The sequence below is a fragment of the Schistocerca cancellata genome, chromosome 1, assembly GCF_023864275.1.
Source record: "Schistocerca cancellata isolate TAMUIC-IGC-003103 chromosome 1, iqSchCanc2.1, whole genome shotgun sequence".
Classification (NCBI taxonomy): Eukaryota; Metazoa; Arthropoda; class Insecta; order Orthoptera; family Acrididae; genus Schistocerca; species Schistocerca cancellata.
In genome coordinates this window covers 653,014,765-653,030,670 of record NC_064626.1, presented here as the reverse complement: position 1 = coordinate 653,030,670, position 15,906 = coordinate 653,014,765, and the positions used below count along the sequence as shown (strand labels likewise).

Sequence of the window (15,906 nt, the reverse complement as noted above, 5' to 3'; positions counted from 1 at the left end):
ACCGCACGGCCACTTCGGCCGGCGGGGGTAAATTAGGAAGCACTGATTGCAAGTGAAGGTATTCCATTAAAAGTAGCATAGAATGAATCTGTAGAGAGATATTTCGAACATTTAATTTGCTTCATCGTGATTACTTTGTGAGATATTGCACTAATGCTACTGATGCAACATTTCGATAGCATTCCTGGGGGCTATGTTTACATCCTTGGTTGAATGTTATAGTACTAGAATATGGCCTGTCAACTAGAAGTATGGGTCATACGAAAAAACGCGGTTCTTAGAATACAAAATTGCAAAAACGAAGGTGAGGAATTAAGATTCTGTGGACGACGAGGATATTACAGAAGAAGTTCAAACGCGATTTGGACAGGGATGGGGAACGAAATTCTTTTCAGAGTGACAATATGGAGAAAGTATGGAAAATTTAAACCCAAACCTTTCTCTCTACGAAAGCGCGAGGCAGCATTATTTTGTTTTTAGATAATGTGAACAGCAAAATAGGTAAGTGTTGTGAAACAGGTGCCTTATTCTCGATATTCTATGCAGTCATACTGTATCTATCGTCTGAATTCTACCGTTTAACAGCTGCAAGTTGCAGTCTTAATTGTGAAATCACTACATCAAAGACGACGAACAGTGATTCGAATGAATGTGAAGTAACTAGCAACGAATCGTGCAACAGAATGTTAAAACATCAGGAACCGGCTTGAGACCTCGTCTGTTATCTGTTACTTCCTCAGAAAAAGTCACTGACAGGTGGTTTGCGCCAACAAAGAGTGAGAGGTTTTCCCTGTTACTGGGTGCTTCATTATCAGCTTAACTTGCGATAACAAGAGTTATGACAAGGTATTTTATCGGAATGTATTTTACGTATAAGAGATAACACAGTAAATCCGACCAACGGACAATGCAGTTTTTAAAGTAATTCTAGGAATTATCGCGCAAGCCGTATGTTCCAACCGCGAAGGAAAAAACAGCTGACAGCGAGCCATTTGAGCGACATTGTGATGCGCTACTTATTGCGAAACTCATCTCTGCCTATCGACAGTCATTCTAATTTCTCTGATAAATAATATCGGACGATGAAAACAAACAGATAAGTAACTCACAGCTATCTTTAAGATAAAATTTTTTCGTTGGTTTAGAATTTCATTTTACTATTATTTTATTGTTTTCATTAAGATTTTAGATTTAATCTAATAATCTTTTAATTTAATTTAATAATCTTTTTAACTATGTGCCAGACTACAGCCGCGCGTCCAACGATGGTAGTGGAACCAGATTAAGTTCTCAGATGAGTCCTTATTCAGTCCGTAGAATGATTCTCGATATCAGCTAGCGTGCAGAGAACGAAGAACTTATTACTTTACCACAAACTTACTTGGTGGTGTTTCGATGAGCGTAATATCATGATAACGTAAACAGCACTCACGGATTAGGCTTGTTCCGGCCGTTACCCAGAAGGCAGTTCGAGGAGCGATCTGTTATCGTGGGACACGTGACCAGCATGTCGCTAAGCCCCCCAGACGTTGTTGCCAGTATATGAAAACCTGGTGATGCTGCTGCTTCTTTATTCAAGCAGCTTCGCATTTGGCTTCACAAGGGCTGAGTGGACCCCGTACCATAGGCTATACCTCAAATAAAAATCTGAAGAGTTACCGCGAATCGAGCTCTCGTCATTCCGCATCAAAGGCAGCAACACTAATCATTCGGATAAGGAGACGATTGCAAGAGCTTGTTCTTTCCACATCTTCTTAGAACAATCAATTACATGGAAACGGTATTCTACCTAAACAGAGGAAGTACACGTTCAACTTTCCCGTGATGGTGCGGACGGAGCCTCTGAAGCGTGGAGAACGGCCTTGCCAGCAGTCCGTCCGTACTCCTTGGATGCCAGGGAGTGAGGGCACGGCGTGAATGTATCGCCCAGTTTATCGGCGGACACAAATCCCACGAGCGTGGTGGAGATCCTTTCGGGAGTTGTGGCACAGACGTGCAGAGTATGACCTTACGACGAACCATTTTGGACCTGAATCTCGCAGTATGGGCGTGTCGTTTAGAAACAGCGAAAACCGCTGAAAATGAACAAGGCCTCGGAGCCCTTTACAAGGGTGATGGCAGAAGAAATCCACAAAACTTCGGTCTGATATCACTGGCATTCGTCTGCTGTGGGATCTAGAACATATTCTTAGTTCATAAGCAATGAGGTATTTCGAACAGAATGCCGTACATCACGTCAACCAGCACGGATTCCGAAAACGTTAGTCATACGACATTCAAATCGCGCTTTCCCCCGATTACATCTTAAAATCCATAAATCAATATAATCAGCAGGAAAAAGTACAACTTGACTGCCAAAAGCATTATACGCAATACCACGTCAATGGTTTTTGAAAAAAGTGCAATAATATTGGGTATCAAACTAAATTTGCGAACGAATTGAGGGTTTGTTTGCGGGGAGGACGTAGTGCCTTATCTTGCATGGAGAGTCATCGACCGAAGTTGAAGAAACTTTGATCGTGAGCCAGGCAGTTGTACTGGAACACCTGCTGTCCACGTTGTATATTACCCATCTGGAAGACAATATTAATAATTACATTATACGTTTCCGGATGCAATTATCTGTAATTGAAATACTGTCTGAAGAATGCTGTGCAAATATCCAAGCAGATCTTTGCGAGATTTCAAAGTTTTCTAAAGACTGACACATTGCTTTAAATGCACAGAAATGTCAAATTGTGCACTTCACGTTAGTATCCTATGACTACGCCGGCCGCGGTGGTCTAGCGGTTCTGGCGCTGCAGTCCGGAACCGCGGGACTGCTACGGTCGCAGGTTCGAGTCCTGCCTCGGGCATGGGTGTGTGTGACGTCCTTAGGTTAGTTAGGTTTAAGTAGTTCTAAGTTCTAGGGGACTTATGACCTAAGATGTTGTGTCCCATAGTGCTCAGAGCCATTTGAACCATTTTATCCTATGACTACAATATCAGTGAGCCATAATCATATTGGGTTGGTGCATAAGTTCCTAGCGTTATTCCATAAGGTGAATAATAAAGACAACAGTCACACAAAAGAGACTTTAGTGATCAATAATATAGTCTCTTTCACTGTTTACAACAATCTCTCAACGCTGTGGTAACTTTTACATTCCGTGAATGTAGAAATCACGTTATTTTGATGCGAAGAACTCGTCGAGTCATTATAATTGCGTGCGTTTCCGCGGCCAGAGTCAGTCGACATAAAAGTTTTCTGGGTGTGGTTTCGCGTCATAATGTGTAAAACTACTGCTGCTGGAGAAAAACCAACAGCAATAGTTTTATACATTATGACGCGGAACCACACCCAGAAAACTTTTATATCGTCGAGCCATGATCTAAGCGCATTGTCATCTGGTCAGGAAGTTCCCTAAAGATTGTTCGATAGAGAGCGGAGAAGGTGAAAATCTGAGGGCGCTAAACTAGGCCAGTAAGGTAGGTACGGAATGACTTCCCAATCCAACTCCTGAACAGTGGTTTTTGTCAGTCTTGCAGACTGCGAGCGAGCATTAACGTGGAGTAGCATCACTTCACGCAGTCTTCCTGTTCGTTATTCTTGGATTGCGTCTGCAAGACGTCTCAGTTGTTGACAATAAATGTCAGCAGTGATGGTTATACCTCGGGGAAGCAATTCGTAGAACACTACACCGTCGCTGTTTCACCGGATACACAACATTACCTTTTGTGGGTGAGTGCAGGTCTTCACACAGGGAGTTGCTGCCTTCTTTCGGCTCAGTCGTTCCGTTCTTTTTCTTATGTTAGTATAGATACATCATTTCTCGTCACCAGTAACGATACAGCAAAGAAATGGTCGGTTTGTTCATGAGCCAATCGATGACGAGCAAGCAGAGATGCACATGTGGCCACCCGCTGATTTTTGTGATTGGCCTAGAGGATGCGATACTCCCGATTTTTTAACCTTCCCCATTGCATGAAAATGTTGCACGATGGCCGAATGATAACAGTTCATCACATTTGACAGTTCTCGGGTACACCGACGGGGATCATTGTGGATTAATGCGTTCAAACGATCTTCATCAAATCCCGAAGGTCTTCCTGAACGTGGAGATCTACTAATGACAAAACGACCATCGTTAAAACGAGAAACGCATTCTCTTGCCGTGCGCTGTCCAGTGGCTTTACCTTACACAAGGCCCAAATGTTTCTGGCTGCCCCCGCCGCCGTCACCCTTCTGCTGAACTCAAACGGAAGAATATGTCGGAAACATTCTGATTCCTCCACTCAGCACTCCATTTTCTAGCGTCTACAGCTCCACTCTCTGTCTCCAAAAGACAAAATGACAACTTGTGAACTCAAACAGCTGTAGTGAACTGCAAATAAAAAATGACAATCGATAAATAAATCCGTAGCAATGGGAATAGCAACATACAAAACGAAAATGCTACGATCTTATGCATCAGCCTAACGATTACTTATCTCACATAAATACCTACCTGTAACTGTTGGTGAGGATATGAAGTGGAATTATCATGCATGCCTAGTCGTAGGTAAAACAGGTGGCAGGCTTTGGTTTGTGGGAAGGATACTGCTAAAATTCAATGAGAATACGAAGGATATTGTTCACAAAATTATCGTGCTGCTCATCCTAGAATACTGCTAAAGTATGTGTGGGACGCGAACCAGATATGACTAACAGGGGATAATGAACGGATACAGTGAAGGTATCATTAATGGTAGCAGCGTTGTTTGACCTCGAATAGAAATGAACGAGCAGAAATAATACTTGGCACAATAATGGGAAGCGTCCTTGGTGTTTCTTGTTTTATGGGAATTGGACCTTGAACAGACGCATATTTCGTTGCTAAACGTTTCGTCCTCCAGTACTGGAGGCATCAATAGAGATTATAACTACTCAAATGGCAGTTGGAAACTCAATCTCTGCATGCCTAATGGTCATAGCATGAAAATCGCCATGGACGTAAACAACGCTCGTGAAAGTCAGCTTTGTACGAATATCGGAAAAGTACCTTCTGTAATCCACTTGACTGAAATTCGTATAGTGTGAATGTAGCTATAAGATGAAGTGTACAATATTACATACAGAACACTTTTCATGAGCGTATGTCACATGAGAACATTCTTCTTCCTCTTCTTTCAGTAAATCTGTCTTCTGACGGGTATCAATTGAACGTCCTCCATACCTCTCTGTGAGTCTAACGTCTTCTTCTTTTTACTTTTGTTAGCAGGCCTTTCTCGCCCTCTTTTTCCTTTTACTTTGCCCTCCATGATTCTCTGAAGTACGCAATTCCTATGTAATACAGGCCCTATCCAAGATGTTTTCCTCTTCAGTATCGAGCTCTTGAAATTTATCTCCTCTCCTACCCTACATTAGTATTGCTATTATCACTGCTCAGCAGTTCAAAGCTTTGTAAGGCCTTTGCTACTGAATTGTTAAACTTGTGTGTTTGTAGACTATTCCGTCCAGTTCGTAATTTTCGAAATCGTAAGGCGACATTATCTAAAAATTTTATTCTGAGCCGTCCTGCTTGATTTTTTCTTCCTTCTCGGAATTCTTCCTCCAAAATCATGAAGAATCTACCTTCCTGTGAGCTCATTGCATGGTCAGTCCACAGAATCATTTCCCTTTTATGTTTGGTACGCTGTCAAGTTCTTTGAATAGGTCGTATAGTTTTATGTTATTTCGAATTCGCTATTCTGCATTGACAAGATTCTTCACTGCTCCATACATTCTTCGTAGTTCACTGGTGTGCAAAACTTAAGGACGAATATAGCTTCCGCATTATGTAACACTGCCAAGTAATATAGCTCGATGAAGTTTGGTCCACGTATAGAAATAACTGCTAGACTACAGAACGTAAGGTAACTGAAAGAAATACTTAATGAGACGAATGAAATGACACTTTTGTTCAAAGACAGTATTTACATAGAAGTTGCTGAAATTTATGATGATCCCCTGGACATTACAGAAGGAAGAACACGCTTCTCAATAGGGCGTATAATCACCGCGGAGGATAACGCATGTTCTGAAACATGCTTCAATGCTGACATGTTTGGTAAGGGGTTCCTGCGGTATGGCGTTCCAGACATTCACCAGCGTGGCTGACTACTGCTGGAAGGTCGTTAGTGAATATGAATGTGCTGTGTATCCCCAGTACATCCTACACGTGTTCTATGTGATTTGAGTCGCGGAAACGGGCGGGCAGCCCATTCGCCGAATATCCTCTTCTTCCAAGTGCTCCTCCATCTGCACTCTTCAATGCCGTCGCACATTGTCATTCGTGAAAATAAAGTCAGGGCCGAAAGCATCTCCGGAAAGACGAACATGTGGAAGGACTACAATGTCGCAATGACGTTGACCGATAAGAGTACCGTGCTCAAAGACTTGGAGGTCAGTACGCTAGTGCAACATTATGGCTCTCCACATCTTCTCAACTCTACCACCAAAAATACCACGATGTGCAACAGAGCTGGACGTAGAGGTGGAAACATGTAATGCACCCAGCAACATTGTCGAACGTGATATTTCTGATGGTCCAGATGTTATGGTGTGGGGAGGCATAATATTGTATCGTTGTATTGACCTCCAAATCTTTGAACACGGTACTCTCACGGGTCAACGTCGTTGCGGCACTACTCCTTCCGCGTGTGCGGCTTTTCGTAGGTGAATTCGGCCCTGACTTCACTTTTATAGAAGACAACGCGCGACCTCATCGAAGAGTGCAGGTGGAGGAGCAGTTGGAACAAGAGGATATTCGGAAAATGGACTGCCTGCCAGTTCCCCCGACTCAGATCACATGGAACACGTATAGGATGAGTTGCGGAGACGTATTGCGGCACATCTTCGCGCACCAACTACCATCCATCAGCTGGAACGCCCTACCACGAGAACTCCTTACCAAACTTGTCAGCATGGGAGCATGTTGCAGGGCATTGTACTCATTGGTAATTACACACCATATTGAGAAGCATGCCCAGGAGGCCATCATGAATCGTGGTCAGATCAGTGTAATTATTGTCTTTGAATAAAAGTATCATACCTTTCGGTCTCTCTGCGTATTTCTTTCAGTTTCCTTCGGTACTGTACTGTAACAGTTCTTTCTATGTATGGTACAAGTATCATCGAGCTATTTTACTTGATAGTGAAACATCGTGCGAAAATTACACTCGTCATTAAGTTTTGCATACCAGTGTATTGTCCAGTTTGCCAGTACTGGCAAATTAAGCAGATCTTTGTATCATACAAATACGCTCCTCAGCTGCAGATGTTCGCCTGCTCAAATATTTTTCGTTTTATCTGGGTTTTGGATCTAATTGTGATTCCGTAATTACATTATTATCTGCAATGGAAAAGTGCCTCAGATATTTAAATTCATTTACTTGTTGAAATGTTTCACTTAGGATTTTTCAAGTTACACATGTTCCGCATTGCGCTGCCACAGCTGTTAATATTGTTAAGGTAACTGTAAACCATCACCTCATTTACTGTTAAGAAATGCTTTAAGGTCCAAAACATTTTCTGTTTCAGTGCTGCGCTACTTCAGTGTACTTAAAGAGCGGCTTCATGAAACCACTGAAAGCTAACGCATGGACAAGTTTCGGTCAAGCAACCATCGTTAAGTCATTACATCCGGTTAGAGCAGCGGCCGTCAACCTTTGGTTCGCGGGGCGCATGCGGCCTGAGTCAAGTATTCGCGCGTCGCGTGGATCTGAGCCGTGTTTTATAATAATATGACTCTGGCAAGTAACAGCCGAATCCAAAAACGTCAGCTATCGTTAAGAGTGTAGTTTTCCTGCTCAGAAACAAATACAAATACTTACAGAGACAACAATATTTTAAGATGCACTTAATTTCAGTTGGCGTCGGTGAATTCAGTTGCTTACATGAGGGATACTGGAGGACGTGGCGCGGACAGTACGGGTTTAGGGGAAGTGAGAGGAACAATGTTTTATTGTCTGACTTCCAATACTGAAAACTCACAGTCATGAGCGACTGGCACCGATCAGCTGGTATGGTATATATTTCAAAATGAAATAACATGGATTCGTGAATGCACGTTATAGTGACGGTCATTCAGATGTACAGAGTGATTCCGTGACGATGATTCAAACTCTCAGGGATGATGAAGAAGGGTAAATGTATCAGTTTGAGGTAAGGAACGCTGGTCTGGGAACGGCAAAGTCGAAAGTTGTAGGCGGAAATCGCTTTGATTCTTCTGACAGTGGAATGTATGTATCGTACCTGTACCGTTGTTGCTAAGAGTGTACGTAAAGGCAACTTTGAGAGGTACTTGTATGGACCAAAACAAGAAATTTTTTTTAGTAAACATAGGTTTTAAAATGTATACGTCAAGAGTTATGGGCAGTTCTTTAGTAGAAAAGATGTGTTTCACAGTAAAGAAGATGAGCAAGTGCTCATTGTTCTTACGGTATGCATTCTAGAGTCCATGTTTATTTTTCTTATTTTGGTCCGTGCTAACCACTTCTGAAAGTTGCACATCCCACAATCTTAGCAACAACATTACCGGTACACTGTCAGACATATCAGAATTATTTTCGCTTATAACTTTCGAGTTGGTGGATTCCAGACCAGGGTCCCTTGCTTCAGACATATATAGTCACCTTTCTCCAACATCCCTGAAAATTTAGAACATCATCACGAAATCACCCTGTATTTGCAGCATGGTATATAAAATCAAATTGAGGCTGTTGTAATATAACGTAATGACTAGAAGAAAACTGACATTTAGAACATTTAGTAAACATTTGTGATAGTATCTCATATTCCATAAGGCATTTAGATATAATTACTGTTATTAATCAATCCGTCACCTCCTGAAACAGACAATACAACTCTTCGTCAGGCCACTACAGTGTCACAACTTTGAGGTCGCTAAGGGTGGCCGGAATCTGAAACAAAACAGTCGACTGGGGCTCGAAACATACTCATTTATGTACGTGACCAAGGTTGGTACGTATGTGGCCCGAGGAGCCGCTACACAATGTCAGCAGTAGCTCTTGAACAAAAAGTTTGACGACCACCGAGTTAGAGGAAGGTTCCTTCGCGTCAAGTACAGAAATATTTTCAGTTGCAGCATTTATCATTTATACATGCATCCGTTGTCGGATATTCTTTTCTGTTAGTCACTAAGCGCAAAAATTGGCAATTCGTTGTACTGTTCCGCATACTGTTTCACCAAAGTGGTCTCACCGCTGATGTAAGTCATGGCAGTGAAGTACGGACGTGCGAGTCGCTTGTACGAAATCAGCGCAGATATGTAGGTCGATGTGGAGACGTGACAGAAGGGCTGTCATGTTTAGACGTGCCAAGGAGCACACTGTGCACAAAATTGGGCGATTTTTCGGTGTGTCGCCACTGGCTGTCCACGCTTACCACTCACAACCATTTGACACTGCCCAAGAACAGTCATCGTAGGAAGACCTCAACGGACAAGGACCGGAGAGGAGGGACACGTTTTGTCGACGACAGTCGGTTTCAAACGCGACAAAAATTGCTACTGACAGTTCTCTGGGAGCAGAGAGGAACGTTAATCAGTCGTTGAATCAGTGCGGTAACGCGGTCGAGCACAGCCTGGTGCAGTCTTCGCTGAATCGATCAAGTGTCGCTTTTTAGCACTAGCGCTGCTTTTGCTCTGTCGGCTGGTACAGTAAGATGTGTTAGTAAAGAAAAGGAATCAAGAATAAGCCTTCTGTGGCAGCGAAGTTGTTGGGAATTGTTAGTCGTTGTGGTTACAGGCAGCATCAACAAATGTGTGGCCTTCCGTTTGTCATCAAGCGCACTACTCGAGCATCCGGTGTCACGAAACCACTGAAAGTACGGCTTTTTATTTGTAGATTATTTTTGCGATTGTAGCGCGAATGCAACACTGACACAAGCTAAAGTATTTAAACTTAAGTTTCTTTTCTAACAACTGTGCTAAACGTTTAACCATCGTACTCTAGTTCGTGAATCAAATCTCACTGGAGAGTCGTTTTCGCTGTGCATGCCATTCCTGCCCATTCGAAACTGTCGTTCGTATGTGCGTTTGCATTTCTTGTCGGCGACTGCAAATACGCGACGCCGATATTGTGCCGTGCTCAGTGTGAGAAAATTCCAGAAGAAACGGAAAGCTGCGGCAGCTCTTTAAGTGGTGTAATGGTACAAGTGTGACGTGTGTGTTTGCTTGTGTCACAGGGAGGACATCCGCGGGCGCTACCACCTGCTAAACCGCGTCCTGCACGGGTGGCCGGGCCGCACGCAGCCCTCCTACTACCACCCGGCGCTCTCCATCTTCAGGGTGAGTAGTCTCTGCCCCACCGTCTCCTACTCTTCATTCACCGTTTCTATCTTACATCTTCTTGCTTGCTAATTTCGACTTTTCATTCATTCGTGTTCGCTTACAAGGAACCCTGTGAGAGCGTGGTAGCAAAAGTCCAATGACATTTACGGCATTCGACGCCTCATATATTGTCTATCATTCAACCACCATATTGGCTGCTAATGGCAACAGGGGGCGGGACTGGAGGTATCCAGTGGTGAGCACAGCACGGGGCTACGGAGCGTAGCCGAACTGCTTAGTCGACCCGTAACTCACAACAGTGCTACAGTGCTACTGTTAATGATACAAAGCAGAGCAATGGCAACGATAAATAAACAAACATTACACTATATCTGCAATAACATTTGCCGAAGTTGACACTTCATCGGAAAGGAAGACAAAGAATTTCGCAGAGTGAGAAAGAAGTGGCACATGAAATATTAGTGTTTCTGCAAGATGAGTGAGGGGAACATGTGGTGTCGTATGCGTTCGACTGTGCGGACAACGTACATGCGGAGTACGATGACGATACGTGCTTAACAAGTGAAAGCGATATTGAAACAGGTGTCGAACCGCGTAGTTCACCATCCTTGTCGGACAGAGATCTACAAATCCCGTCTCTAGTGTAACGTAGTTAAGGACAATCGCTGTCCAAGCAGCTTACGTACGTGGAAGATCATCTGCAGCATAGTAAAAAAACAATTATGAATAGTTTTCGAATAATTCAGAACAATATGACCATGTAGTGCACAAGAGAAACTACGGACATTCAAGGGAGAACAAGGCACTCTTGTTTGCAAAAAATGGTGTTTGCCGGCTTCAAGGATGCTCGATACAATTTGCAGGATGTGCATGATAGTGACCTACTACGAATGCACATCAAATTGCGCGCGGCATAGATTACATTGATTTCGAGGGAAGCAGTGGATGGCTGCATAACTTCAAAGAGAGCCACGGAATTGAAAGACGTAAGATAACGAAATTTCAGACAAAGCGTCAGCTTGACGGTGTACAGCGAACAGCGAAATCCGCCCGAAAATCTGTAGACGAAGTAAATAAGCCTGTACCATTGTTCAGTAACCGACCAGTCGGGATTTGAAGAGGAAATGTGTATGAAAGGAACCCTGGAAATTACAGTTACCAAGAGAGTTGTATCAAGATCAACTAAAATCAATGCCTTAACGCATTCGTTTACAATTACGCCGACTGTTAATGTGGATGGTAAATTGGTTAGAAAGTTATTAATTCTGCTGCGAGAAATTCGAGATGCTCTGCCCTCTACGATTCGATCTTGCATGGGCAGTAGGGAATATTTACGCCACAGCAAGCAAGAGTGGGAAAATGGGCGTAAGGGAACTGCGACTATGGTATGAGCACTGCTTTTGACCAACAACTGGTCAAAATAACTTGCTTTTGCTTGATTCCTAGTCCGCGTAGAAAATTCACACTCCTCTAGAGCAAACTATCCTTCCTGAAAAGTGTGTGACGTTGCAGTTCATACCACCTGGAACGAGTGGACTAATTCAGCCTCTAGATGTTTGTTTTTTCCGTGTCTATAAAACCTATTATCCCACAGCCTGCAGCTACACCTTAAAGGGTAGCCAGTTTCACGATAAGCTCCACGACAGACGGTTTCGCATTCGGTTGCAAGTCATCACATTCCATCAGTTCTCATCACCAAGTTACACCAATACGGTTCTATATCGATTTTTTTTTTTAGAGTGGATGCCTAGCTGAACGTTCTGCACAGTTTGTAACTACAAAGGAGTTCCTCTTGGCGTGAACCTTCATCGTCATGGCGTGAACCTTTGTGATCACTGTGGCGTGCCATTTTTCAAATGGCGTTCATGGTGCAAGTTAATGGTTTGTTACGAACATTTCTTGAATGTCGATGATGTCAATTTTGGGAAGTGTAATACGTAAATCCCAGTGATCTTTGCACCTCCCGGACACTCATTTTCTGTCGCCCTCCTAATGCACATGGTGACTCATTAGCAGCTAATATTTTTCCTGTCACAACTGTTAACACAGCACTTCCAAATGAGCCTGACTAAAGATTGAGCTTGCGACCTCGCACTCAAGGAGTTCCCCGTTAGTGTCGAATGTACTCGTCGCCTGTTTAGCAGTCCTAAATATGCGCCCACACGATGACCTTTTTTTTCGCTTAACACTGCGCGTGCGCTTTACATTTCCAACAGTGTAAGCACGCATGCACAACCGAAATGGAGGGTATGCGCCATAGCACATTGCAAACTGAGTTTGATGCGACTCTCTTGCGCAGTTTGGCAGACCACAGGCAGCTGGTGCTCATGTGTATGTGTTGTTGTTATGCTTTAAGGTGATGTATATGCAATGACGCAGTTTACTCCAAAGAAAGCACGCTGAAGTTTATAATTACAGGCAAAGGTAAGTATTGTTTTTCCTCCTCATCTGCATGAACTTGCGTTTTTCTACATTTAGGCAAGCTACCATTTGTCACACCAAATGGAAGTTCTGTCCAAGACATCCTGTATCGCCCTACATCCAGTCAACAACGACTCTTTCCCGAACAATACAGCATCACCAGCAAATAGTCGCAGACTGCAGTTCACCCTATCCTTGATGGTGATATTTGGTTTGTGGGACGCTCAATTGCGCAGTTATCAAAGCTCGTACAAATTCCCAATATTTCCGCTGTCCAGTCTCACCACGTTCGCGAATGATGACGAAATGATAAGGACAACACATAAACCTAGTCCCCTGCCGGAGAATATCCCCGGAATCGAACCCGGGAGCACGTGTTTCAGAGGCAGCCACGCTAGCCACATTTTTTGTTTTTGTTTTGGTTGATCTCATTTTGTTCTATATTGTTCGTGGAATTTGTTCGTGGCGGACGTCCGATGACACCCGTTTAGGTTCTTCGTTGATCCGTTCACTCGGTTTTTTTTATTACAGAGAGTAGCTAACCCTCTGGCCGAACACGATGAGCTACCGTGCCGGTAGCACTAGGCCACGAGTTGCGAACTTCACTCTAACCGTCGGATCACTTACATATATAGACAACAAGAACGGTCCTATCACACTTCCCTGGTACATTTATGACAATACACTTTGTCTCTGATGAATACTCACCGTCCGGGGCAAGGTAATGGGTTCTCGACGCACTCACACATCTGAGAACCTATTCCGTAAGCTCGACCTTCGCCAACAGTCGGAAGTGGGACAATGTGTCAACTGCTTTCTGGAAAACTAGGAATATGGAATCTGCATGTTGTCCATCAATGATTCGCAGGAAAAGGGCAAGCTGTTTCGTACGACCAATGGCTTCTTAATCCCTGCTTGCTTATGGAAGAAGTTTTTTCTGTCTCAAGGAAATTTATTATATTCGAACTCAAAATATGAACAACAGTTCTACAGCAAACGGGCGTTTCTCGCATGTAGTGCCTCTGTTACGCAGATATTGTTTTACCAATAGTCATCTTCGTGTCTTTTTTACTGTCGTCTTTCAGTGCTATTAACGCAGTAGAAATTGCCGAGAAAAGAAGTGGATGCAAAGGAGACTGCTTGAACAACGAGGACACGAGAGCACGCATTTGTACAGTATGTTCCTTAGACTGATTTTTGTTCCCATGGGTCTTCCGCTTGCGCATGAGGAAAGCGGCTTCCACCGCTCCCTCCTTCCCCCCCCCCCACCCCCCCATCCCACCCCACCCCACAAACGCAGAGAGAGAGAGAGAGAGAGAGAGAGAGAGAAAACCGTGGTGAGGACGAGGGGGGGGGTGTTTCCATGCTCTAATTTTCACAAATGTTGTAAGACACATAAGACACAGAAATAAAGTAGTCGTCAAATTATTATCAACTGTGATTTGGATTAGATCGGAAGATGTACTTTATTAAATAATTAAACTAGCACACACACACACACACACACACACACACACACTGCTGTCTTTCAGAAAAGGTGATCCAGCAAGAAGGTGATTTATCTTAGCGTGAGCGGAATAGCTATACACAAACGTATTTGGAGTCTGGATGCAGTAAAAGGGACTTTATTGACTTTTTTTGAAGGTAGAGCTCCTCTAAATGAAAAGTTGAAGGGTGTCACACTTGTTTCTCTTACGTCAGCACTTGAACTTCGTATAACGGAACTCAAACCGACGCCTTGGAATTAAGTGGACTCTCTGTCAGTGTCTGAGAGAATGTGACAATTATGAAAAGGGAACCTTTTCTTTTTTTTATAAGTCCACTGTTTGCTTCTAGACTGGAGCGATGCACCATACTGGCGTCCTGGAAGCCAAACAAGGATTCAACGTCCATTAGACACGGGGGTCATTAAAAGCGTTAGAAACAAAACACAGCACCGAATAATTTAACACGATCACGAAGACTAAATAATAAATTGCACAGGAAAACTACACAAGATAGCGGTAGAGGCAAGTCTCCATATACGAGAAATCGCTCTACGCGGAAAATTTGCACGAGGACAGCAGAAAAGTTCCACTAAAGATTGAGTATTGGACGATTTCACCGGCATCCTTCTCCACATGCTTCGGAGGGTTTATACTTACGTCAGGGTTGGACAGTATCGCAAAGCTAAAAAGTGTCATGAAAGTTCAAATGCACTCAGAATCACACTGAAACGGTAAAACAAAAAAAAAGTAATATCGTGCTAAGCGAAATTGCGACATTACAAGACAGTTATTTTACCGGAAGCACACATGCATCAAAGATCACAAATGCCGAGGCCACTTCAAAGTTGTAGTAACTAGAAACAGGAGCGGAAAAGGTTTACGAAAATCCGTGGTGTCACGTAAGAAAATAGATATCACCACCAAAGTTCACATTTATTGAATGACAGCAACAGATTCACCAAAAGACTACTCAACGTTATTAACTAAGAGAAAATCAAAATTAGCTGGTTAGAAGAAACTAAGGAAGACTTACAAGTCGTTAACATCATACTGAACAGACGACTGGCAACTAACAGATGAACGAAAGAAAAAGACACAATGAAATCACTGAGATATTCTGGAAGGATAGGAAGGTAGAAAACATCACGCCAACTACCAGGTTTAAACGAGCTTCATACGTGGTCAAAACGAAGGAAGAAGAAGAATTTGTCAAGGATTGGGTTGGAAGCAGACCGTTTTCTGTTTAATAGAACCATCCCAACACCGCAAAAGCATACAGTATGTTTGTATGCTCGCACGGGGATTTGGACAGCGCTCTTGCTGAATGCGAGTTAATTGGTTGAAACACTGTGGCACATAGGTAGCGGCCTGCTTCGGTAACGACGGAAACGGTATACAGCGCACTGTGGGTGTGGTTTTACGGTCTTTTCCTCAAATACCTATATTAAAGCTCGGCAGACGCCTGGCGATAAGGATGATGGCACCCAATAAATTGTGATAAATAAGGTGGCCGGAAGGGGGGGGGGAGGGGGGACCAGTGGAAAAATCCTGAAACAAAAGCGGGCTTCGTGAAATGTGCCGAGAAACTTCAAGCATTTAGGAGGCAAAAGCCCAGAGAAGGGCAACCATGTATTTGCTACCAATACTACAAATGAAGAGCCCTCCAGTCGGATAGGCTCAGTTGT

At 43.4% G+C, this 15,906-nt stretch overlaps 2 protein-coding genes across 3 annotated transcripts in view; one reads left to right on the top strand and one right to left on the bottom strand.

Annotated features, from left to right (window-relative positions):
- LOC126183439 (calpain-A) overlaps positions 1-15,906 on the top strand; it is a 642,654-nt gene that overhangs the window by 25,149 nt on the left and 601,599 nt on the right. For both annotated transcript variants that reach the window (XM_049925446.1, XM_049925430.1), the window contains exon 2: positions 10,208-10,310. In XM_049925446.1, the coding sequence (XP_049781403.1) occupies positions 10,208-10,310 (103 nt within the window). The remainder of the gene's footprint in view (positions 1-10,207; positions 10,311-15,906) is intronic.
- The window catches only part of LOC126183463 (transmembrane channel-like protein 7), a 175,669-nt gene that overhangs the window by 146,094 nt on the left and 13,669 nt on the right, over positions 1-15,906 (bottom strand). The window lies entirely within an intron of this gene.